This window comes from Adelges cooleyi, unplaced genomic scaffold, assembly GCF_023614345.1.
Source record: "Adelges cooleyi isolate 19-005CV unplaced genomic scaffold, UGA_ACOO_1.1 ACOO_flye_CR_arks_rails_tigmint_CR_PRNA_9, whole genome shotgun sequence".
NCBI classification, from domain to species: Eukaryota; Metazoa; Arthropoda; class Insecta; order Hemiptera; family Adelgidae; genus Adelges; species Adelges cooleyi.
In genome coordinates this window covers 16,287,633-16,314,927 of record NW_026096579.1, presented here as the reverse complement: position 1 = coordinate 16,314,927, position 27,295 = coordinate 16,287,633, and the positions used below count along the sequence as shown (strand labels likewise).

Below are 27,295 nucleotides of genomic sequence, written 5' to 3'. Positions count from 1 at the left end.
TTACTAACTATTGCCACTACTACAGCACAGTTTTAGCGTTAACCGCGAAGATGACCTCCGATGGGGAAAGTGTTCTCTGCGTAGACCGTTGGAAAAGCGTCCTTGTTAATGGCGTTTTCGCGGTACAGCACTTATACGTCGAGTTTGTCGGTGCTTATTACGTTTAATGCTAATTATAACCGCTATAAGTATAGAACCGTCTTTTTACCAAAACCTCTGCTAAACTCACGGGGGATCCTAACGGGGCAGAGTAGGCGGTTTGCTCGATATGTGTATGCTTTGCTATGTATGTGTATAATTCCTTTTCGGCGGTTTTAAATAATTGAACGGGCGTCGCCGTCGTCTGTACCGCAGTCGACAATGGATGTAATGAAACTCCAGCCAAACTATTTAACAACTAATTAAAAGTCCATAATAAATTCGGGTCTCTCGCGGACGTACCAGCGGCTTTAAAAAATCTCGTTTCTATCAGCTCCGAAGATGTACTTTTTTTTTGTATTGTGTTTGAGAATCAGAAACAACAACCGCCATAGTTCCGAGTAGACGTCCAAGTACGGAAAGGTGTTGTTGTTGTATCATAAAACGGTAACTATATATAGCTGCTAATCCTTATATTGCGCATCCGGTACACTTTGTGTGTGCTACCTACGGATTATCCCTGTTGTGATCGATCGAATCGCCGGGTAATCCCCGATTGTCGTTCCGGGCAAACTCATTGCTCATTCGCTAATGAAACCGAGCTCGTCATATCTCCTCCCGTGGCCGCTTCCTGTGGATTACACCGTACGTGCAAAGATAGATCCTAGACGTATATGTTAATGTTAATACTTCCATTGTCACGTTTCAGCGTCGTCAAATTCGAAATGCGCACACGTGCACCGTCTTTGGTGTGCTATTTCGAAATCTAATTAATCTTTGACGACAACGTCACTCCGCCATGCGATGCATACCTACACATCCGTATTGTGTGTACCTGCGTTCCTTCGTTCTTTGATCGGTCCCTGTCTCTTAACAATAACACTTGTCAATTAGCTGTACGATAATTTAATCATTCTCGAGAAACGCGACTACCTCCTGCTATATGCACCGTCATTGCCGCCGTACATCATTGTTGCAACGCTAGCGCTATTGCGATTTTTTAACATAATATTTTCCATTCAATACAACGCCATTAGCACGGATTAAATACAGCCAGATAATATACTCTAAAAAAAAAATCGAAAAACGTAAGCAAACTTTAATAATCTAAGATCAGTGTGACCAAAAAATGAAAAAAATAATCCTTCTGTCGTACAGTGCGGTCAAAGAAATACCATCAAACATCTCTAATGTTATCACCATCAACCATTGTTAATCAACTACTTGTTATCAGTACGATCTTATAACCAAGTCTGGTAACTCCTTTCACGGAAAAGCGTAGCCATTTTTTCCAATATGGCGGCCAACGGAATAATGTTTTATACACAAACAAACAAAAACGGGTCGGCTGATCAACGAACGCCGGTGGTCGCTATATTGGAAAAAAACAGCTACGCTTTTCCGTGTAGGGAGTTACCAGACCTGGTTATAAGATCGTGGCTATCAGTATTTCTTATCAGTTTGCATTGAGTTTAAACCAATTAAAAATCTATTGTTTTACTATTGATGAATACACTATCTGGTTTTATTTAATCTGTGCAATTATTACATATAATATACATAATTGGCACCCGGAAAAGCTTTGCAATAAATACACTCTTACAATAACTGTCCATTTATGTTACAGAAAAAATCCTTCATGAATCATAACGGGTTTTTCCAAATTGCTGAACAATTTATAAAAGGGTTTACTCGAGAGAGGGCAGTTTGGGCCCTGTGGGTACCTAGGGAGAAAATCACTACTTAGTTGGTTTCAAGTCTCAAGATGAAGTATGAGACGATTTCGCAAGCCGTGTTATAAATGAGAGTTTATAAAACTTTTGTCGCATTTGGCTAAAACGCAATTAAACCAAATTTCATAGCATTTACAATTAATGCTATCATACATTCATATTTCTAAATGGTTTGTTCGCATTCAAATAATTAACATGTTGCAGACGCAGCTATTGCAAAACAGTAATTAACATAACGTTGTAAAATTATTATTATTTATTACTATGTAATCATTATATAAACTTTAAGGAATAAAAATGTTCAGGTATGTATATTAGTTTATTTGCGAGTTGTTTAGGTGTCTCTCGGCAGTTTTAATTAAAATATTGACGCGTAAAATATTCCAACACAACAGCGTGAAAGACTTAAGCTGGAACTTAAATTATACACTATAACTCTGTTGGGTGTAAGCACGAGAAGTTGTTTTTGTTGAAACTAACTGGGCGTAATGGAATTAGATAAATGTCATAACAACTTGCGTTTAAGTATACGATCAAACATACATTTATGATACGCCAAAATATAGAAAATTACATTCATGTGGGCTGTAAAATATTGAGATCAGAGAGGTCACCAGGCTTTTCCAATTATTTTAACAGAATTCGACAAAATTACTTTTAAATAAACGGTTCGATGCGAACCCGTAGATGGTAAAATCTTTCTTTAGTCTAATTTTCAGATCTTAGTCCTAAAAGCACACAAATAAAAGCGAGTTAACTAATAAATCACCACCCCTTCTGGGGGACAGGATTAATGTTATTTTCTTGATTTTTCACTTTATATCGGTAGTACTTAAACTTAAAAATATCCTACATAGATTCACAACTAATTCGAACACTGTTAAAAAAGTTATAATGTGCCTTAGTTACAAGATGAAAAATATGTTAATTTTTAGGGTATTTTTCTAGATTTTGAAGGAAAAGACATATACATATTTTTTAAAATTTAACTTTTAACATTATACCTTTCGGCTACGATATTCTCTAATACGATGACTTGGTATCGATTAAGTGATTAAAGAAAAATCGTGGGCCCAGACAAAAAAAAAATGGTATATATATATATTATAAATAGTATATTTTATTTAATACACGTGTATTAAATAAGTAAACACCGTCTGTGGTATACATTTTTTATGCACGCACCGAGCTTTGAGAATCGAAAATATCGTCCAATGGAATTAAGAAAAAGTCGTTAAATTATTATTATGTCAAACAATAAAATATTAGTTTCTTTAATGTTTTTAATAATGTAAATACAAATTGTATGTTTTGCAATAACGATTTAACATATTTTGCTATACAAGCAAACAAATTTGTGCGTTGAGACATATATCCTGTATATTCGGTCATTCTGGTAACACAAATAAATGTTTCACGTTTTCTAGAAAATTGTAAATCTTAAATCCAAACAAAATTCACAATGTATAACAATTTGATGATTTCAATGTTAATCTTGCCTGTCATTACAAACGTCCAAGACGGAACTAGAGTAAGGGCCATGCCGACGGCGCCGCCAGTGCCGTTGACGTCGAAGCAGCTGGACCTGATCGACGGTGTTTACAAAGAAAGGCATTGGCCCGAGTTGTGGTTTAGATCAGTCAAAGACGGAACGGGTTGGATGGTCGCTGACCGTTTGGTCAATCCAAGTTGTAGACCCGGCCCGTGGAAGAAACTGTACCTGATCCCTCAGATGATGGGATGCGTGTACGGGGTGAAGTTTTATTGGTTTCTTTCGTTGGCCGTCAGTGTTATTGGCGAGTGCAGGAGATTGTCTCAAGACGATGATCGTTGTTGGAACCGACTTACGGAGGCTCTCCGAAAAGGTTCCAACACTATATTAGACGTGATGCGCTCATTGACTTACATCCATTCCACTATCGGCGACGATATTGATTTAGATGTATTCTACCAAAACATGTCGACGATCCGAAATTTTCTCAACCAACACAGCGTAACGGAATACACTGCTATATCACCAGAAGGTGGCTTCGCTCAATTTCAGCTGATGGTAAACCATAACGTTACCTTGCAGACCTTTTTGACTTCTAACTGTCATCCAGGGTACCCACCGTTGTATGTTAACGAACGGCTAACGAATGAGTTTAATAGACAATTTCCCAATGCTAACAGTTACGATTTGTATGTATACCTAATGGAATATTACATGCACGACATAAGCACTCATTTGTCGAATATGGGTTTCCGCCATGACGTGGGTACAGACCAAACTACCTTTGTTTATGCACTGTACACGCGGATTAGGAGGTAATTGATAAAGATTCTCTATTTTATTAATACAAATAGTAACCAGTCAATCGATTGGTTACTATTCGACTAATCGACTAAGAATTATTAAAAATAATTCTTGCGAAAATGTCATGTTAAATGTGTTATAACTTATATAATTATTTATAAGACTAAGTATTTTTGAATTAAATGGTATAATCAAATACATAATAAAAGCAAAAAACGAGTTATTATAAAAATGTGTTTTAATTTTGATAAAATAAAGCTGAATATCACTAGGTTTCCCTTACACCGCGTATATATATATATATATATATAATATAGTTAATAAATGATAAATAATTTGTTTTCATATGGTTATTATAGTAGTGTTAGATTTAGATTTAATAATAGTACTTTATGTAAAAATACTTTAAAAGAATTAATGCATTAAGGGTGGAAAATACTGGTAAAAAAAATAACATCAAAGCATAATTCGATATTTTAATAGGAAAATCATAATTTGTTTAAAACAAAGCAGACCGAATATTAGACAGACCTGTATAGTGTATATTACCAACATCTTAAAAGTGTATAACAAAAGATTTTTAATAATGTTATATATTTTGTATTTTATGTTAACATAAATCTACATAATATAACCATGAACAAAATATAACTGTTGGTTAGATATTTTAACATTAATGGCTACAATAATGTTACATCATACAGTCAGCTTGTTAAAGTATTTTTTTTTAAACGTCAATATTTTGTAAAACTGTTATTCTAAGTATAAAAATAAAAATTGTATAAAAGAAACGGAATATTTATTTTTATTTTAAGTTGAGAATTTGTCGTATCATTAGTCTTAAGTAGCTCAAGTTACATTTGTTTATTTGGTTTTTTTTCTAGCAATTTAAAACCCTTGATTTTTAGCTAACAATAGTAATTTTTGTACGAGTTATTACCTCGATGCAGTTTTTTTTAAGATTCAATTTTTGCTCACGTTATTTTTCCATACATATATTATATTTGTTATATATTATGGTGATACCATTTTGAATGTCTTCAATTCTTTCAAAAGCTAAAGTAATTTTAGTGTACATTGAAAATGTTGTATTCTAATATAAATCGTCTACACAAAGGACGTTTAAAATAAATTGTACACCAACAGAGTAGGGTTTTGCGAAACAGTTTCGTTATATTAGCCTCGTTGAATGATTGTCCTACATGGTGTCGCATACAACAATTGTTTAGAGATTTTATTCTTAACTTTGTCTTATAAATATTTAGAGCTTAGAGAAATTCAAAATATATATGAGCTGTTAAGTGCTATGTTTTATTATAATATATAAACGGTAATATCTTTAAAATGATTCATAATTAATAATATATTTACATAGATATTGTTATATAGTGCCAAAGTTTTTCTATTGTAAATGATACCATTTTACAAATAAATTAATCAAAAAATGAAATAATTAAATAGACAATAATGAGTTGTGCGCTGTTTTTTAAATAAAACTATAATTGTTATAGTTAAAACAGTAAGCTTACAGCCGTATAATCGGATATAGTTTTGTAATTGTTCGACCCTTTTGTGTTAGAAAATACTTTAACAGCTATTAAGTATGTTAAGGTGATTAGTAGGTTTGAGTAAAACAAATGTCGCAACGTATGTAATATATATTATTTAAGTACATAACAGGGAAAACAATATTCTTAGCTTATCGCGCAATTGTTGTTGTGAAAAGGTCGACTTAAACATTTGTCCAAGAGCTTTTCAATACACCGCTTAAACTATGGACATATAGCAGCTATATAATATAAAAGAAAGGATACAAATCCCGAAAAATCCCTCGATATAATACTGGGTACCCTTTTGACAATGCGATCTTTAGGTTTTTATTCCAATGGCATGGCGGTGCACAAAAATGTATGTGGATTTGGTGAATGTTGCCTCTCTCACACATGAGCTGTACGCGCTACCATAAAGTATATAATATGCTGGAACCTCCGCGTCTAGAACTTCATATAAGTTAAATGGTGCGGCAAACGTCGACAGTTTTCTACTGGGTCATGCATAATTCAGATAGCTGAGGGCTCCTGAACTCAGCCGTCATAACTCAAGATATCAAGATTAATAACGTAGTGATAAATGTAAAAAAACGACAAACATCAACTTTGTGTAAGAAAAAAAAACAAACGGTATAGAAATATTTGTAACGCGCGAGAAAGCTAGAAAAAAAACCACTGCCAGTTAATTAATTATAGTTATGATTATGTGTAGTTTATTTTAATTATTTAATTAGTTTCTCCAAAATTCTTGAAGCAAATAAATAAAATATAAATGCTGATGAATTTTTGTTTAAATTTTATAGCAGGCTGAATTTATACCAGGAACTCAGTGTGCTTATAGAATGTTTATAATGATCGTTAACAGTCGGCTTGGTTTGGAATCACTCGAAGAAACTTAGACGTACTTCGAGCTGTAAGTTTTTACAATAGTCTGTGTCCGGAAAAGTTAAGGCTCTCGATCAATTTTGAAGTCTCGCATCGTCGCTTAAATTTAAATAATAACATTAATCCGAGTATAATTTATTTTGACTTTAAACGCGGTATTAAAAATGCCTTAGACATTATTTACTCAAATACATTAGTAAATACCATCGATTCAACGTTGGAAAAGCTTGATAGCAAAAGATACAGTATTTGGGTTTGGCTACCTAAATAAGAATAATTATTCTATGGGAACCTAATAAATAAGTTAAAATATTCCATTTTTGGATCCAAACGAAGTCGGTAATGACTTTTTTTGTTGCACTTGGCTTCTATATATAGGGATTAGGTGAAAAGATAACAGAGTTGGTATTATAGTTAGTGTATGGCCGTATAAAGTCATATATATATATGTATTATTATTATATAATATGTATACACAAGAGCGCCAGCAGGATAAATTCCCGCGAGAGCGAGATGAAATAGTTTTAATCGGCTTAGAATTTTTTATGTCTTCATATTATGCAATTATCGTGACTGGGAAAATTATATTATCATAATCTTAGCTCCGACGTGGCGCCGAAGAAGCATTGGATTAAATGTTATGCGAATTTAACTATATTATTATAAAAGACAAGTCATCCAATAAATGGCCATAATTTGTACACTTATAGTTTCATATGTTATTACGGTATATTGTCTGTGAATATAATTAGTATGAATAAATGTCATACTGTAGCGCTTAAAATTGGCCGGGTTGCTCCAATTGTTTGGCTATTAATTTTATTTTTGGAAACAAATTACACAGAATTTAAATGTCTATATAAATTTTAATTTTTTATTTAAACAACATAAATATAATTGTTATTAATTATAATGTTCAAGGCGATATATATTTACATACAAGTAGATTATTAACTCGGCATGTTTTCTGGTACAAAACGCTATACACTATGTATATTAATATTATTACAGAATACACCACTATAATAGATCATTAATACTAACCCGTGTAGTTATTATAATCATAAAATATACATACAGCTTACAAAATAATAAAACAGGTCAATCGAGACACAAATTCATATTTTAGAGTTTAGACTATTTCTATAAAATATTTTTTAAATACAGTGTTCCTACGCGGCGATTGACCGCTTGACGTATACTAATAAAATATCATAACAATATACAACAATGATAGAGATAATATTATAGTTTCATATTATACAATAATAACATTATCACTCTAGTCTCTACTTATTTAGTGATATCGTTGATTTTTTTTTCTTATTATTATCATCATCGAAATATTGTACTATAAAATAATAATATTATACGTATATTCTAATCATAATTGGTTATTAATATTACGGTAAACTATTCGTCTTGGACGACACGCGACAACGGTTGGGTTGTCGACAAGAGGTGAGAGCATTCTATACAATAGTTTTCAATGTATATCTATGGGCGTGAGTTAAGTTTTTCCTATGTTTTCGGTGGTCCAATAAGGGTGGAAAAGTCGAATTTTTATGCGTTTCCAGAAATGTTTTGTATCTCGAGAACACCGTCTTGTCGGGCCGAACCGTTAGGTTATTTACAATCAACACGGGTTAGGTCTCTCCGCGGAGGACTGTCGAAATTAAATTCCCGTTCCCCGGAATGTGTGACAAGGACTTCTAGCCGTTTGCCGTGGAATGCCCCCGGGCACTTTTTTTTTTATTATGTCTGCCATCGCATAGTTTTGCCCAACTAAGCGTTTTATTGTTACATCATTCGCACGGATACGTCGGTAGGTAATGGTCCGAAAAATATTGGAAATCTTTGGTGTGTTTTTTTGCCTTAGACCGCCGTTTGACTATCCCTCAAAACGCCATTTTGTATTCACACTACAAAGAATAATTGTCAAAAAAATCCTAAACGTCGGTTTTGGTTATGGTAAAACTAGTAGAAGCTTCATTGTCCAGTCATAGACAAATGGCAAGGAGTATATTATGACATACTGAGTTTTCTGTTGAATCCAGTTATTCCTTGTATCGGTAAGGTGTTCCTTCCATTCGTCGTCCATTTTTACTACATAAATTTATTATTATTGCCATATTTCCTAAACCTGGAACGCTCTAATCGTTTTTGCAGTCAGATTTTAATCAAAAACTATCTTTCAATTGAGCTAAAAGAAATTATTCGGCTAACTTTAATTTGGAGAGTAAACATTATATGTATTTGATTCCTGTAATTTACTCGTATACAGGGTATAAATTAAGAATAACGTTGCCCAAGTGTCTCCAAAAAGAACACTGGCAAAATGATGCAATTAATTTAATGGATGACTAGTGTCTTATCGTCGATAAATCACCCTGTATGATAACAATACTGTTTGCGCTTGTTGCTGTGGACTAAACCTCGTTATCGTGACTTAAGTCGGTTCAGCGTTGTTGTCATGGAGTATAACGTGTGTACATGTTTAGGATTGACGATAATTCGAACACAACGTTGGGAAATCATGTCGAGGGAGGTCGACGTTATACAAAAACGTCAACCGTAACAGGAAGGACGTCGATAAGTGTTTTATCCCGTGAAATCTGTTTGACGTGTCTGGGCCAAAGAAATATTATACATTAAACCGCGGAAAATATTTCACCGTATTTAGAGGTTGTGTTGTCTTGGTGAAATTTTACATTATGATATTGGATTGTCTTGATTTTTCCTTCTTCCAACCGTTTATTTATTTTGAATTCTTACCGTTATAAACGGCAAATAATAACAATTGCAAAAATAGAAGAAATAATAATAAAATATTATATTCTTTACCCGAGCTAATGCCGTGGGCCGTCTCAGAAAATATGCTTAAAGCGTTTTCTTCGTATTATTATAATGGTTTGTTTCGAGATGGTCGCGAGAGAGCGAAAATATGTTTTCAATATAAATGCTTTGAAGTTCAACCTATCTCTATACAACGAAAAGTAAATTGTGCAAGAATCTCGATGCTTTTAAAAATGTGTGTATATATAATAACAACATACTTCAAAAGAGAAAAAAATCTCGGAATAAAACAAGGTAAAAACTAAAATATGATGGAAAACGTAATGTTTGAACTTGGTGATTTTTTTTTTAATATCATTTACTTAAAAAGCATTTTTGAATTTTGGGTTATTAATGTTTCGGTGAGTAAGCTACATAATGTCATTATTTCATACTCCATTTGGCAGTTATTATTGAAGTTTATTATTTAAAATATGCTACTGTATATTATTTAATATGTGATTTGAATATTTATGGAGTTTTGTTCAAAGACTACTACTACTAATTTGGGATCTATTCTATTGCTCACAATCGGCACACCTAATATTGGTACTGAATTTAAATAATATAAGCAACGCGTACAAACAAAAAAACAATAATCTGAAATTGAGAGGGTTTTGATGTTGTTTGTTACGGATTAACAATTAATGAATAATAGTTTATGAAATAATTTCGCACAGTACCTACTACGGTGTTATGACATACAAATTGTTGTAAACTAAATTATTTACAGCTAAATCTATCCCAAACAAGATTTATCAATTGCTATATTATGTTATACATATAAATATATTATCTACAGCCGTACAAATTACGTTTGATTTGATGGCGTTAACGCGGTAACTACAGTAAAAAAACATAACACCCATAACTGTACAAATGGGGACACCTCGTTCAACGGGTCTATGAATCGGGTCCTTCACCCACGTACCCTTCGTCAGGGCTTTCCGAGTTAGCCGGTTGATTTTGCACGGACGCCACCGCTTTGTGTTGCTCCGGTTGTCTGTAGTTTGATTGCGACGATGTCGGTGGCGGCGGAGGTTGAGTCGCCGTCGGCGGCGGCTGCGACTGCGGCTCCATATCTTCGTCAAGGGTTTGAGCGGATGCGTTCGACAGAGACGGCGGATGAGATTCGTAGTACGCGCCCGCGGTCGGTGCCACGTAGAACGCGTCGGGACCGGCTGCGACGTACGGATAGCCTTGTTGGTTGTACCGCACGTTCTGCGGCTCGTACCTCACGTGATGGTGATGATGATGACGATGATTGCGGTGATGATGTTGTTGTACCAAAACGAATTCGGCTTCCTGACAAGTGCGACCCTGCGGTTTGGCAGCGTTGCGACGGTGCGGCAGTGTCCGGTACAACGCTGGCGGCGGTGGGTACGCCGACATTCTGGGCAGACCGTAGTCCGGCGGGTAAGCCGTGGCGTCGGCGACTAACGTCAACTTGGGTAACCCGTAATCGGCCGGGTACGGCTCGCCGGCCATGAGTTTGCTAGGCGATAACTGTTGCAGGTCGTATCCTCCTCCGCCGGAGGTCATGGGATACACCGTGGCCGGCGACCAATAATCTGCACGACTAACCGCAGACGGCGGCGGTACCACTAATTTGTACACTTCGCGAGCGGTGTCGTTGTGGTAGTCGCCGTTGTCTTTGACGACGGTAGACGCGTCGCTTATGAGGTCAGGGTTTGCTTCCAACGTGGTGTTACCTTGTGTGGCGGCTACCGGTTGGTACATGTCGTAGCCGCTCACTTGGAGGACTTCGTGAACTTCGTAAGCGGCCGATGCCGGACTGTTGGCCTCGTACTCGTATGCGCTGACGTCCTCGACCGATGACATTTTGCCTTCTACCGTCGACGATACAGTCAGGTTGACCGAGTCGGATTGTCTGACGTCCGATGTCGATTTGGAAGCCTGTCCGTTTTGCGTTGCACTCGCGCCGGGAGAAGGATTCGACTTTCCACCCGTTCTCGTCCTTCGTCCCGAACACATAATTTGACAGCCCACTATACTGGCTACGGCTATAATAAGGAAACACAGAGCTCCGCCCGCTAATATGCCCACAGTCAACATCGGAACGGCAGTCGACGGAGAATAAGAACCGGCCACCGTTTCGGAGGGCCCCTGGATGACGCGCACCGTGAAGTTACAGGTCGTTCGTCCCGCCCGGTTTTCGGCCACGCAAGAGTAAGATCCGTTGTGCCGGACGGTCACTTCGGGGATCAATAAATCCTCCGTTTCGTCCGCCGTGGACGTCAAGGCCGTTTCGTTGCCCAGGGGCCGTCCCTCGAACCACCAGGAGATTGCGGCGGTGACGCCCGCGGGACTCAGTTGGCACGAAAGCGTCAAGTTTTTGCCCGTTTCCGTTTCCTGGAACGCGGCCGACGTCGTCTTTGCCGTCGGCGTACAAGCCAATTCGTCCCGGGCTAGTTTCTTGATTGCCATGCCGCGTAACCGTTCCGGCGAGTGGCACGACGGCTCGACGGTATGAGGCGCGCTGTTGTTGTTCAGCCAACGGTGCACGTCCAGCAGGCGGCAGTCGCAGTCCCACGGGTTGTGGTGTATTTCGATGCCGTGTAACGATAGCGGTAAAACCGAACCACCGCTACCGCTAACCATCCGGACTATGCGGTTGTCGTTGAGCCGCAGCCACTCGAGGCTGGCCAAACCGTCGAACGCTCCGGGCTCGATCGTCTCCAGCCGGCACCGGCTCAGATCCAACACGGTCAGGTAGGACAGCCGTCTGAAAGCGGCCGTCCTGACCACGGTGATGGCGTTGCCGCTGAACACGAGCTTCATCAGTAGGGGATAGTCGTCGAACGACTTGCTCGGTATGTCGGCGATGCCGTTGTCGGACAAGTCCAGTTCGACCATGTTGGACAGACCCTGGAATGCGCCGTCGTCCACGTAAGCGATCCGGCAACGGGCCATGAAGATTTTCTGCAAGTTGGCCAAGCCGGCCGTGATGAACCGACCTTGGGGCAGCGATTTCACCGGGTTGCCCGACATGTCCAGCACCTGCGTGCCGGGGTCGATGCCGTCCGGTATGGTCGACAGGCTCTTGTTGACGCACTCCACAGTTTGCTTGCCGCCTTTCCATTTGCACGTGCACGTCAACGGACAGGCCGTCGCTGCCACCAATGTGGCGGCCACGACGGCCAACAATAGCAGCGGGGTGTCCGAACGCATAATCACATGGCGTTCAACCGACCGGTAGCAGCTCCACCACTTTTGTCTCTCGTCCACATGCTTCCCCTTCACGACCTGCGAACACAAGTTGTACAACGTGGTGTTAGATGCGATATGACATAACAAGTGGTACTACATTATATAGTTTGATTTTATAAACTCCAATTTTATAGCATTTATTAGCAATTGAATAACAGCTGCTAAGTGAAATATTTTGATTTACCTACGCAATATAAACGAATGGATATGGCCATAAACTATTTCAAAGCGACGTCGATTTCATGGGGAAATAAGCCCGAGACGTCGGTATTTCTATAACGATTCCTTGATTTTTTTCTATTTGAAAAACGCCCTTTATTGCTAATAATTCTACCGGCAAATCTATTCGTTTGATATGAACGTATACGGTACGTTAGACGTGATGCGGGCCATGTTGTAGTGTACCGTGTCGAGGTAAACTAAGCGAAAAAGCAAGAATTGCAGACAGACGTTTCCTATTCGACGCAGCATGAAGATGAAATGACTCAAACATAATTTGTTTTTTTTTTTATCCTGACAGAGGTAAGTTCGATTTCGAACACGGTACGAAAAGATTGCCCGTATCGTCGAATCAAAATGATTAAACAGGATATTAAAAGTTATAACCAATAACATGTTATCGTACAATAAGTACACATTCAAACGACTACTCTTAAAAAAAAACCAGTTAATTAATAAGAACTAAACAAATGTTGGTTTATTATTTATTTGAGTTAAAATGTATCAGCATGTTGCATATGCTCTTATAAGTTAGTTAGCTTAAGTACATGTACAATGTCAGATTATAATTTATATTTGCTCTAATTATAAAATTTGTTTTCTAACCACTATAACGATTGTTTTCTAACGATCTATATAATTAATTGTTAGAGAAAACACCCAACATCAGCAACGGTTGTAATTAAAATATTTTTTAAGTACCTCGTTAAAGCTAGACGTTGTAGTTAAAAACTCTTTAATTTTTATTTTTAAATAACATTTACAATCTGTACATTAAGAAAAATATACAATAAGCAAATATGTTAACAATGTAAATAATGACTTGGAGACTACGAGTAGGGAAGCTATCCAGTGATAGATTTCACTTAGATAGATTTGTTTATGGGTTATATTTTATGAGACAAAAGTATAATAATTTCAGCTGCACTATTTATTTCTACATTGTTTGTCTCTAATGCAGTTCTGTACTTTACGATGTTGTAACTTAAAGCGTCATACGGTGTACCGTTTTAAGACTCGCTTAGTTAGACCATAAAGACATGTACACTGCCAGCGCTGCGTGTACACGGTTTTCACGAACAAATTATCATTAATAATTTCTGTCTTAGCTAAATAAAAAATGTATACGAGCGCGTCTACCGCCTAATGCATTGCAATAAGCTCTGGTTTAATAAGTAAAACCACTTTAAAGGTTTGGACGCAGGAACAATATTTTATACCGTTCCGAATGGCATTAATTAACTTTAAACGTTTTTTTTATTGGCAAGTTCAAAACATCCGGTTAAGCTGTCTGCGCTAACCATCGATCGCTTTATTCGACTTTTGTGTTAGTTATAATATTATAACAAAATATAGTATACATTTTGGTGAAATTATTTAGCAATGCGTTTGTCTAACTGTTTTGCGGCGTTGACACTGTCCAAGGCAACAAACGGTCGGGTATTATGATGATAATTGAATAAAATAATTCTGGGCACACTTTAAGTTCGCACAAATCGATGCTGGCCGTAAGTACGTGCCTGCCAACAACAACTGCCATATCGATGCATTAATGGACTATGGGAACAATAATCGAATTAAAACACTACTCGATTATAGAAATTCTACAAGGGACATGCTCTACAGTTATATCATCTCGGGCGGTATTCAGGTCGGCGGTACTTGCAGTGCCTATAATTTAATTTAATATCAGAGTTAATAAGGTACCCTAAGGCCTAAACCACAGACTATATTATTATAAAAACAGATAGCCCACTCGGCGTGTGAACAAAAACCATGACTCCTCCAAATGAAATCAGTGTGACCGCAGACTCGAGCATAACATTTTTTAAACGGATTATCACGGATTAATTTTAAATTTTACAATAAATTTATTATATGATACATTTTCTAATCCGTGATCATTTATGGTCAGTCGTCATTTAAACCGTTTTGGTTGTTAATTAGGAGTTTGTACAATATTTGCACGATAATTTATACCAATTCATGCGGCTACACTGATATGTTCGCGAGTCAGCTATCTGTTTTCATATTATTATCTATAGTCAGTGCCTAAACAAAGTTTCAAAATCACAAATCACAATAATTCTATAAACTATAGAACTATATTTAGGTTACATTAAGATTTTCAACGTGCTATTTTTAGATATCCGGACTTGGCTTGAATTTTTGATAATGTGCACAGAAACTACCAGCGATAAAGAACGCAATTATTTGTATATCCTTCTCGGTCGGGCAACGGATCTTTGTTGAAGAAAAGTATGAATAATAATAATTATCATTGTTATTGTTATTATAAGACGGTGAGTCGACCGCCAATGGGAAAACGCGATTTTCTCATTGAAATCAGAGCCGGTGACGTAGAAAACAAACAAATCGAGAAAGAAAAATAATTTCAATTTTTAATTGCCAACATGACGCTTAATATGCACAAAGTGTCGTCGCCCACGGGCCAATCGCCAGATAAAAAGAATTTTAAAAAAACCGAGATAATTCCAAAAGTTTATTACCTTTCTTTTTATTTTGTTTCAAGAAATTCTGTCCACGAAGTTATAATTTTTTCTTATTATGTAGTTTATTTTTTTAACATTTAATTCGTTTGTACAGGAGTTTTCGGTAAAACTTAATAATAAAAAAAATACAACACCAAGTAAGAATTGGAGTAAACTTATCATCGATCAGGACACCGGTTAAATTCATTTTGCTAGCGATTGAATGTACAAATTTACTCTTGATGTTTTTTTCCTGCATTATTTAAAACGGTTTTTATTGATTTGGTAATAATAGTTTATTAATTCGGTTTTTACAAAATTAATTAGTTGATAAATTTTAGAGGATTTAAATTGATTAACAAATGTATTGATGAAGTATAGAATACCTATTTGCACGTTGATTGACGGTTAACGTACTTAAATTAACAATTTTGTGGCGTTTAGACAAAATATATATTATGTCGAATCGATATTGTTATATTTGTGTTAAGTAGACGTTTTTGGAAAGTGACCACTATATTTTACATTTAAATATCAGTAGGACAGCTTAGTAGCTGTGTCATCTGAATATTATTTGTGATCATATTCAATAACCACTGCCATCGTCGGTGAAATGCTAAAATGAATTTTTACTTTTTCAGCCAAAAAAAAAAAAAAATATCATAAATTTAGACTTATCCCTCTCCTGTGCTCGAACGGGGCAGAATTTATTGGAGTAAATATTTTATCGATTCATACTATTTGCAACTGTACTCTGAGTTTAAGTGACAATTTTACGACCTAGTGGTTACGGTAGTATATATAATATTACTATGCATTGGCTGCGACACAGTGTTGTGGGGTTTGAACCCCCAAAACCCCCCTATATGGCGACACTCATGCAGATACCTATATAATATAATTGTATTATACATACAAACCAAATATCATACTAATGTGTGCTTTCGATAAACGGCAGGCAACACTACCAACGCGGATTGGTCGTTGAGTTCTCGACCTATCCCACGAACGCACGCGGTTATAACTTGACAATAATATTAATTATTATTATTATTATAAAGCTTTGAAGGGTGACTGAACCAACGCAACGGCTATAAACAATGCACGAATATTTCTATTTCCTTAAGCCGTGTAATATATTTCGGATCTGATACGCGTTTACTGTCGAGCTTAAGGGAAAGATATCACCACCGTGTGTGTGTGTGTGTTGTTCAATTTGCAACATTTAAGCGGATCATCGAGAACATCCGCTTGGAAAAAATAAATCTCACCGTGGAAATGCCAGACAACGTTATTCGTATAAAATATAACGGTTATAAATCACGTGTGTCCGGGTGTTTTGCATATATATATACACAGACGGGGTACGATTATGGTTTTTTTTTTGAGATTTTAACGCCGGTATAATATAATCTGTGCTGCGAATGTGGTCGAATGTGACGGAAAACAAAATAACCAGGAAAAAGGCCAAGAGCAGAGGCTTCGTCCGAGATACCGTGGAAAAAGAAATGATAAAAAAAGTCAACGCATCTCTTGCTAAGGACATTTAAAGATTGACGTATTTCGAGATCATCGATCGCTGGCAAACGCCTTTTACATGACTTTTGGATGTTTTTTTTTATCGCCAGATAAGATGTAATGTTCAGCGACTGATGTCAATTATTGTCAACGTTGGCTCGGTGGCGGAGATAAGAAGGGGGAGTGTAAAAAAACAACTACTTAAAATATTAGCGCTACGTTTATTTGTATTTCAACAAATGTAGGTATTTTGAAAAGCCCTAATTTCAAGTGTTAAGGTTTTTAGTATCCCAAGCCCCCCCCCCCCACGCTGCAGCATCTATGCAAACAACGAATATCCGTATCGGGCGACAGTGGCGGTGGCGACGGCGGAGGCGAACCGAAGTTTATAAGTAAGAAAATAACGGAAGTGAGTTCCATTGGCTTTTGAAAAGTTTAAGTTGTCTTGCCGAGAACTTTGGAGAGAGTGGGAAAAATGTTAATCATTGTTGTGCGGTACAACACACAGCGGTGCCATGGTAAACGCCGCGTTAGCCGTCGGCTGCGTACAAACTTTGTGCCGGCTTGTGATTTAATCCCGTTTTTTCCTCTTTCTGGAACTCAAGTTTTCCCCATGCGATACCACACACCTTCGACTCACAACCGCTGTCGGTTTATTGTGAGCAAATCTCTAGGCACTCGATATTTGATCCGTCCGACACACAATTCCGGTCGTCATATACACACACACACCTTCGACGAGACTGACTTTCAAACACCACCAGTCTTAGCGAAACCTAAAAAAATTGATATATTATGACAAGCACGTGGTTGGTCTTTAGCTACCTACGGTATCTCAGGCCTAATCCGTTTGGGCATTTTTTTTCCGGGACTGAGAGTGTATAAACGTTAGGGTAGACTTTCAGGCATAGAGAGCATTCCCCAAAGGCTATAGTATAAACATTTTCGTTGTAATTGTTCAAAGCAAAACAATTACACTCAAATCACAATAGGCTAAATCGCCTTATGCAAACCTTTATTAGTGTCCCAACTGTCTTGCAGAAAATACCTTTCTGGAAAAATCCCAGTCTTCGTTTCAAACATAATAACAGAATCCAATGCCGTATATACATGTACATTGTAAAGTATTTTAATTTATTAACTAAACAAAGTTGCGTTTTAAAAGTACTGTTATAGTACATATAATAAAACAAAAACCCGTATTTTAACATCACTAACAATAATAATCGACGGGCATTATTGTGATGAATAAATAACAAGTATCAATGCACTTAAGCTTTGTTTTAGTATCAAGCCACTTTCTTGTTTCGATAAAAGTATAACAACATTACTTCCGTAACATTAGAGGAGCCAAAAAAAAAGAATATAGTATACAATTAAGTAATTTTTTTAGTGTTATTATTATATTTTTTTAGAGGTCATAATTTAATAATAAGCGAGAAACACGTGTGTGTGTATTCAACCGTATTTTTTTCTTTTCAGTTCTAACCGCATAGTACAGATATCGTTTCCCTTCTGAGAAAGACTTTCTCGCACAAAGTGCGTTGGTTTTTTTTTGTTGTTGTTAATAAACTAACGAGCACACCATGGCCCACATGTTTGCGTTTCTTTAGCCATCCAGTTATTTTCCCATCATTTCACCATTTGCCTTTATATATTGTTTTATGTTAATATTTTTTTACCGGTCGATAAAGAATGACGTCTCGGAATTTTTTACCAAGCGCTGCCATCATCGACTTTTTTAGGTAGCTAAAAAACTGGTCAAGTTGAAATCCGATAATTCACAAAACCCACAGTTTCCGTCGTTAAGGTTATAACTGAAAAAACATTTTGTAATTAATATTAGAAATCCTATCCACATGTCCAATGATGTATAAATATTATTTAATTTAAGAAAAACATGTATTAAAAATCATTATTTTTTAACACCGCGTGCAACCCTTAGGCTATTATAAGGGAAACATAATAAAACTAACAATATTAATTGCAGCTGATGGTGTTTTCTACCCCCACCGTGGAAATATTAATAAAAATATTGTGCTTTAAACTTCAACGAAAACCCGAGAAGGCAATGTTTTTTTTTTTAATGACGCATTACTTTATGATTGTGTTTGTTTGTACAACTTTAAATCGCTGGAGCATTTTTTTAGATCAGAAATCATTGGTACCTTGGGAATAATAATTTAAAAAAAGTCCAATTTCGTTACACCGAATCGAAAAATGTGCTGTCCGTTTTTAGGGCTATCCTCATTATGAATCCATTGTTTTATTCTTAGTTTTCGTTAAAAACTAGGCCCTTCTAAAACGAGGGAATGTTGTTTGCGTTCTTAATTTATTAGGCGAATTTTCAAAAGTTAAGAGATAAAAACGATAATGAATGTATAGACCTACTTTACTGATAAATTACATGAAAAAGTTAAAATAAATGGCCATCAGAGTGTTATCTTATCAATTTATATTACGGTATATATTGTTTACTTTTTTTTTGTGTTTAATCAAACAGCGTAACAGTAAAAAATCGTTTCGTATTGTTTATGTAGATGGAGTATGCTTACTACAAGTGTGTCTCCTATATAGAAGTATATATACAATCAAAAACGTGGTAGGTAGGTACTTGCTTTGAACCAGCTTATTGACAATACTTTGTGTTTCACTAAGAACTATTCTTAGGCCTATTTTTTTAAAATGTATATAATAGCGAGTAAACTTTACATTATTCTTAAAATGTGTAAAAAAGAAAAAAAATATTCATTTTATGTACGGTTTTTTTGATTAAACTGCGATAGTTTATTGCTATTTTGTTGTTCTTCATTTCAACATTTATTAAAAATATATTATTTATTTGGTTGTATTAATTAACTAATTAATTTTTTATTATTTTAATTTATTTATACAAATGCCTTTGTAAAAATGAGACGCTTCTGTCTTATATTGAGTACCTATATAGTATAGTGCCTTTAATTAATTTTTTATTATGATTTCAAAACTGACAAAAAATGGAATATTTAAAATGTAAACTCTTTTATATTTCATTTATCCAGCTTGGCTTATCGAAAATGTATACATAATTTATAACCTTAACTGTTTGTAATCAGCTAGTCGAAACGAAAGTTTGAAAATTATTTTCTGATATTATGTTCTTAAAATAAAAGGATAAAAAAAATGTTGTTGGCGAATTTATAATATCTACTGGCGGGTTATTATAAAGTCGAAATATATGGCCTTCGTGTAGAAATAAGGTTAGTAAGTAATAATGCAATTTTATAACGACAAGATACGGTGGTTTATTAAGACGATTCTCCACTGATCGTTTTCAAGCATAGTAAACAAAAACGATGTTTTTTATTCTTACTGTCGAGTAAACTGTATTTGTATACTTGTAGTATTAATACCAGGAGAGTGGAGACATAAAGTTTTGTAAACTCTTATAGTTCTAAGTATAATTTAAATATAGTACTTCTATCAAAAAATTAACCAATCATATAAATTCTATAGAACATCCCAAGACCTTGTGAGACCTTTTGGCCTATATTTTTTTTATGTTTTGTAAGAAATTCCGTTTTTAAAACCAATGAATACATATTAATATATGTATACGTTTAAAATTATCGCTCACTTTGTATAATGTGTTTTGTATTATTTACTTCACGTTTCCACATTTTAGATGTTGTCCAAAATAGCAGACTGTAGCATTTTTTTTTTTTATAATTCAGCTGTGGAACTACAATATATATTTAAACATGTACATATACAGACGGTATGAAAATAACGGCAATGTTCATGTCGGAAAGTGAACAATAATTAACTAGCCAGCGTGGTCGGTAAGTACATATACTTGTGCGTGGGTCAAACGACACCACGGTCGGGGAGATGTGCAGGGGAGGGCTAAGAGGTCAGAGTTGGAAAACAGGTGTTTCGCGAAACGTATTGTGTGTTCCCACCCACAAATACAAAACTTTTACACAATATCGCAGACGAATGTAGTGTATATACATAATATAAACCGTGTTCCTTGGCCGCCACCTTTGCGCGTTCGCCGGGGTGCCCATAAGCAAACTTCTTTGCAAAATTGTTGAGAAAAAAAATACACCAATTTCCGAGCAAGTTTAAAAATTAAAAGTTTTTTTTCTCGCCCGGATAAAATGTATTTTTATCCCTTACCGACGACCGTTATAGTGAAAAGTCTATCCAATTTTATAATACACAAAAAAAAAAAACCAAAAATATAGGTGTACGATAATAATAAATTATTACTCAAGTCGTTTCGCGTTGGAAAACAGCTTGGATTTAAAACACAATTAAACATTAACAGTTTTAAGAAAACTGATTAAGACACGAATAAGAAGAAGCGATTAAACGAAGAAGAAACGATTAAGAAAATCTACTATCTAGTAGATTTTCTTAATCGACCGTCACTACAACTGTGACAAAAAAACAATCTGTAAATGTGACACACAGCCGTTAAGGATAATGTAGAGTTCGGATGTTAATGACCATAAATGTACTGAAATATGCATTTTAAAATGTCAAAATATGCAATTATATATTTTTTTGGGGGTCGGCTTAACATAGGATAATTATTTAAAAAGGGAATTTTATTTATTATGATAACAAACAATTATTTTGATGGGGTTCTATCCGAGCTTTAGTTATTATATTATAGCGGAATTTGTTGTTTTTGAAAAGAAAAAATGGCGATTTTAAAATAAAGAAAAAAGTTGCGGCAGCCTTGATGATGGTTTACGGTCGGTCAGAAAACAAAATTTACGTGACGTATCCAAGGCGACCGGCACCATAATGATTCTCCCATTTCTGGACAGCTTCTGGGGAGGAGAGTTGGGCTAAAGAATATATTTCTTTACTCTGACCCCCCGGTTCGGTTATCATTCGGGTCGAGCACAGTTTATACATTTAAAAAAAAAAAGAACAAAGAAACTCTCCCTCTATATATTTCATAAATATTGTACTTAGGTATATATATACTATAATAATAATATGTATTGCGTTTTTACTCATCTACTGCAGATATCTTGTCAAGTATATGTACGATGAACAGCACGAGGACATAACGACAAACAGTATTAAAACTCCTTGCAAAAAGGTCATTCCGGCCACGATAATAAATCAAACGATACAAGAAAAAAAAACATTACAAGCAATAATTTCTCATTGCGGATCGTAGGGAACGGTATGGGTTTTCTTTCAGCAAACAGAGTTATCTTATAAAAATTAGTATTGCCAAATCGCGCAAACCATAAATTACAAAAAACCCAAACCAAACCATACGGTTTTTTCTTTTACAATATGCGAGTCGTGAGTTTTTTTTTTAAATTAAATAAAATACAAACAACAGCTAACGTGATCTTATTAATTAAAACCACGCGGTGTGGTTAACGGTAAATTTAACGTTTGCTTCTACTATATTAATCTGTTTTAATGCACACTTGTAGTGTTTACGAGTCGACGGCGCAGTTGTGTTTTAAGGGCACAATTTCTTATTGATAAGTTGGAAATCGTCCAAACACAGCTCTTTCGGTTAATGGCCTTTAAAATAGATCTTGGCGAACTTAGACCGTTCGAACCGATCACTATTGTCTAACATGGCTCAGACAATTCATCGACGAACATATAATCTCGGTAAGTGATTAACACCATTGTTGTCTTTAATCTAATTCTCTTTTGTTGGGCTTCCATCATTGCCCTGTTATTATAATTAATAAATATTTTAATTGAAAAATAACCCCATCAACGCACGAACGGTGTTTTTTGTTGTTGTTGTATTTTTGCCTTACATTAAGTTGTTTTCGGTGTAAAAAAGAGGCGGAGAGAAAGGATTAGATCAAAAGAAACGATAACCTTAACTTAACAGACTTCTTAATTCAACGAATAAAGACATACCGTTGAATAAATTAACAACTAAAAATTAAAAAAAAAACAATTAGTAAAATATATATTGTTGTTGCAGCTGTCTTTTGTTAGGTACTTATATGTCAAGTATTAAAATTAAAATTTGATGACTCTTTTAGTATCTAACTATGAAAAATATTATAAAGATCTTGTTTTTTTTTTTTATGAACAATATTATTTTTCTAAAATTGTGTGCAATAAAAAAAGCACGGCATTCTTGCCAGGTAGATGGGACACTTTTGATAGCAGCTTCTGGTTTTTATCCGACAAAAACTTATCTGAAATTAATTAATTAACATTTATAATATTTTTTCTTCGTAACGATCAATACAAATAACCGCACACCGAGCGGGTACAACGGGGGTCGCGGTTAACCATAAAAGTTTTTGGGTCATTCTCGTGGAGTTCAGGAATTTACCTAGAACGTTGAACGTCGACAAACGTCCTTAAAGTTTATCAATTGCTTATGCAAATTTTGTCAAGTGTGAACTGGCCAAATAGAATTTACAATAAATTGTGAGTATTAAATTACCGTCGCACCAGAAAGAGATGTACAGGCATTTGTTTACAGTCAACGACTATACCCAAAGTCAGCAGGTTTAAACTTTAGCATCGTGATGATTTTTAATAATCATTTTGTTTTTAGAGCGAAATTAGAGATCGTTAGTGGTGAAATTGTTTTGCAATAAACGACTTCCCATGCGACACAAATACTATACTTTTACACAACATATGTTACATACAGCACAAATGTTTTATACTGTGTATGGCAATGTGTTTATAATATATCATCAATATTTTCGAATAACACTATAAGTTATAAAAGTATTATTTTTACAATAATATTATATTTTGTTGGCGAGTTATTACTACCATATTATTATGTTTGTACAATAGATTGTGTATAAAAAACAGACTTTTTTACTTACACCCCAACCGATATAGTAGCCTATTCAAATAAAAACCCCCAAAATTTCACATCCCTAACTCAACTCCAAGTATTTCCTCGTGAATTTTTACTTACAGCCCATTTAAACTGATAACATGCTAAAAAAAAAATGTAATAATAATACACGAGACCTTGAAACCGCGTGAACCGTGTAATTATGGTGTTGTTGTTAGGTATAATGATTATTATTATTATTATTATTATATCAGTAATATGGTCGAGATAATTATTATTGAGGGTACGTGTTTAACGGTCGACCGAATCGTTTTACATATGCGTCGAATCGTATAATATAGGCCGCTTGATCATGTGCTATAGAAATATACATACGGGAAGGGAAAAAAAAGTCCTTCGGGAAACGCGCAGTGCATGAAAAAATAAATATCGTTTTTCCCGATTCTCCGACGATAATAATTCATCGTTGGAAAATCATTGGTATAAGGCTAAACTATAAATTATAGTAATAATATAATATAATGTATAAATCTGCAAGATTTATCTAAAGATTGGTCACACTCATAGACCGAACACCGTCCAATTTGACGGTCCGGCGGACGTCTCATCCATCTGCTGCCATGGCCAATATATACAAACAAAACCGGGATTTCGTCACCGGACCGAAACGATAATAATATTATACAGCACAAGTGGGGTGGTTTACCTATAAGGGATGTTATTGTACCGGTAGGTAGGTATATTAACATTGACGGCAGTGCAATCGGTCAAAACCAAACGTGGCAGTCATCTCCCAGCTGTATGATTGATCTGGCCGGCAGTCACGGGTCCATATCATAATAATATATGGCGGTAGGTATCTACTATTATTTGTCGCTGTAACGCCCTTTGCTGGTCTTGTGCCGGTCAGGTATGATCATTCAACGGCAGTCGTAAAACACAGGTGACCAACGCAGTAATACTATTCATAATATGAATGTCGTATTAACATGGCAAATTATGACGATACTCTGATAACATGGACTTAAAAAAATATATATATTTTATTATACGTTTCCGGACAAGTGGTGGGAGGGTTGGCCGCATAAAAATCGCCCCCCAGGTGTTGGATTTATTGATCTTCGAGCGATGGGTTCGTCACACGAACCGCCGAGTGCCTATACGCATAGACCGGGGCTGGGCAACTTGGTGATTTATCCCGTTCTGCAGCAGATAGATGGGCGTGCGTGGGATAGACCGATTAGGGGGAGGAGTGGGGGGGGACGAGAAAATCTCGTTTTTGATGGTTTTTCACATTTTTTTTTTTTAAACTAAATAAATCTTTGCCGACAACTTTTGATATAATCGTTCAGGGTCGTCCGGCGGTCATGGAAAATAAGCCAAACGCGTTTTTTTCTCTCTACATTTAAAAGGAACGCATTTTCTGTAATGTAAGTACGTTTCGAGAGTGGAAATTAGTCAAAATTCGATCCGGTTGCTGTTGAAAATTACTGTAAAAAAAAGACTGTAGACATAAAGTATACAAAGAAATATATTATAAAAACAACAACTACGCAGTTTTTATCATTTGAAACTTAAGTTTCTCGAAGTTTTATTCCCATTCATATTGTTTTTAATGTACTTAAATTTTTGTAAAACGCACATTTTTTTTTAAGACATAATATTTTTAGGCAATTCATCCGCTCATACTAATAAGAAAGTTGGAAAATAGAAAATTGTTGTATCGTTTATAATTATTGTTAACAGCGTTGGCATATAATTGAATCGTTTGTTAATTATTGTATCTCTAAACTATTATTTTGGTCTTTTGATAAAACGTTACAGTAATACAAATATTAAATTGTATTAAAACATCTAAAAAAAAAAAATTGATTTTCTTATTTTGTTTGGGCCTTTTTGGGTGATCTTAGCGGAGCTTTTGTGTTTCAGTTAACCGGGAAATTTACTTGTAGACATTTTCAAAAGAGAAAAAGGGCGGAAATGCATGATGAAACGGTTATTTTGCTAGACGTTTTGCATATATTATAAAGCGCCTATATATATATACATAACAGTATGTAATTAGTAAGGGATAATATCTTTAGAGACCGCACCATCCGAACAGTCGAGGTGTCGAGGTCGTTTTTGTTAGAAAATTGAGATTCATCACATTTTTATTATTATCGTTTCGGCCTGCGAAAATATCAACATTTTTTTGTTTGCTTATTTTTTTTCCAATTTATCACGAACCGCGCAACTGGTTAAACCGCATACTACTATATACTATGTACAGTTACCACGGGGGTCGCCTAATATATTATTCAGCACGAACAACACGATAAGAGAGAATTGTGTTAATACCAACGAGGAGTTGTTTGGTGTCTTAGTTTAAAAAAAAAAGAGCACATAAATCGAGTTGGCTGTCTGTGTTTTGCATGGAATAAAAAAAAAAGCAGCATGCAAATTAAACTGTAACCCCAACGATTGTAATTCTTTTCTTATTTACAACTACACACACATCTCTCGTTCACTTCCCTTTATTTTTCTGTAACTTTTCCGGTCCCCTTGCTATTTCTTAACCCGCATGTCCTTCTCACGCGTAAGTGGGGTGGGGAAAAAGAGTCTCAATAAACCTTTTCTGCTAACGATTTATACATAAAGTGTGTATACGGACGTCAATGCGTGCAATCCGTTTATCTGCTGCAGGCAATGGGGTTTTCGTGTTCGAACGGATAAGGAATAAAAAAAAATAATAGAAATAAAAAAGTCCCAAATGGTTCGGCGACGGTTGCGGAGATAACATTAATTTTACGACAATGTACGATTTACCGAACACCGTGAGCTGCAATGATGTTGAAAATGGAAAACCGTGTACTCAAGTACCCACGCAAGGTGTTTTCGATAAGCTTTAAAACCTAAATAACACAACATATACATAGGAATACCGTAAAACACGGTCACCGATCTAAATTATTTATAAGACAACAGATAGTTTTGCTTTTATTAAAAGCGCAAAGATCAAAATGTCCAATCTAAATACAAAATGTATTTTAATACTTTTGTATACACATAAAACTACAACGGTAAGTAACCGGTGTATTATTTATACATACCTTTTCGGCACGTGGCATGCTTATGATAATTACACTATACCAAGTGCATACCTTACTTAGTTAAACGTATAAATGAGGTATTTTGGGTCTTAAAAGTAATCAAGGCTGATTTTATTGCTGTCTATATTAATAATATTTTTTTCCATCATGAAAATGTCTTTTAACTGAGGGGGGGGGGGCTGTCGAAATTTTGCGTGGCCTATTTTTTTTATGGCGGAGGGGTGGAGGAGAAATAGACGTATTTATGATTTAATGTCAAGAAAAAGATTGATTTTTCGTTTGAAGAAACGTCCCAAGAGATCTCTTCCGTGTTATGATCAAGGACAAGGAAGCTTTCTATACTAAAGGCCTCGGGGTTCTTAAGCGCTATTGCGGCAACTAACAACCGTTTTCAAACAAATTATGTTACTGATAAAACCAGATATTGCGCTTTGTTGAAAAACAATACAATTTTTAAACATACGATTTTTGATTGGTTTACTAAATTGGTTTGCA

At 35.5% G+C, this 27,295-nt stretch overlaps 2 protein-coding genes across 3 annotated transcripts in view; one reads left to right on the top strand and one right to left on the bottom strand.

Annotated features, from left to right (window-relative positions):
* Positions 1-7,528: 7,528 nt before the first annotated feature.
* LOC126846448 (leucine-rich repeat-containing protein 24) overlaps positions 7,529-27,295 on the bottom strand; it is a 116,618-nt gene continuing 96,851 nt past the window's right edge. For both annotated transcript variants that reach the window (XM_050585843.1, XM_050585844.1), the window contains one exon: positions 7,529-12,704. In XM_050585843.1, coding sequence (XP_050441800.1) covers positions 10,341-12,629 — 2,289 coding nt within the window. In that variant the 5' untranslated portion in view covers positions 12,630-12,704 and the 3' untranslated portion in view covers positions 7,529-10,340. The remainder of the gene's footprint in view (positions 12,705-27,295) is intronic.
* Positions 22,405-27,295, top strand: part of LOC126846454 (uncharacterized) — a 52,180-nt gene continuing 47,289 nt past the window's right edge. Inside the window, exon 1 of the mRNA XM_050585859.1 lies at positions 22,405-22,534. Coding sequence (XP_050441816.1) covers positions 22,498-22,534 — 37 coding nt within the window. The 5' untranslated portion in view covers positions 22,405-22,497. The remainder of the gene's footprint in view (positions 22,535-27,295) is intronic.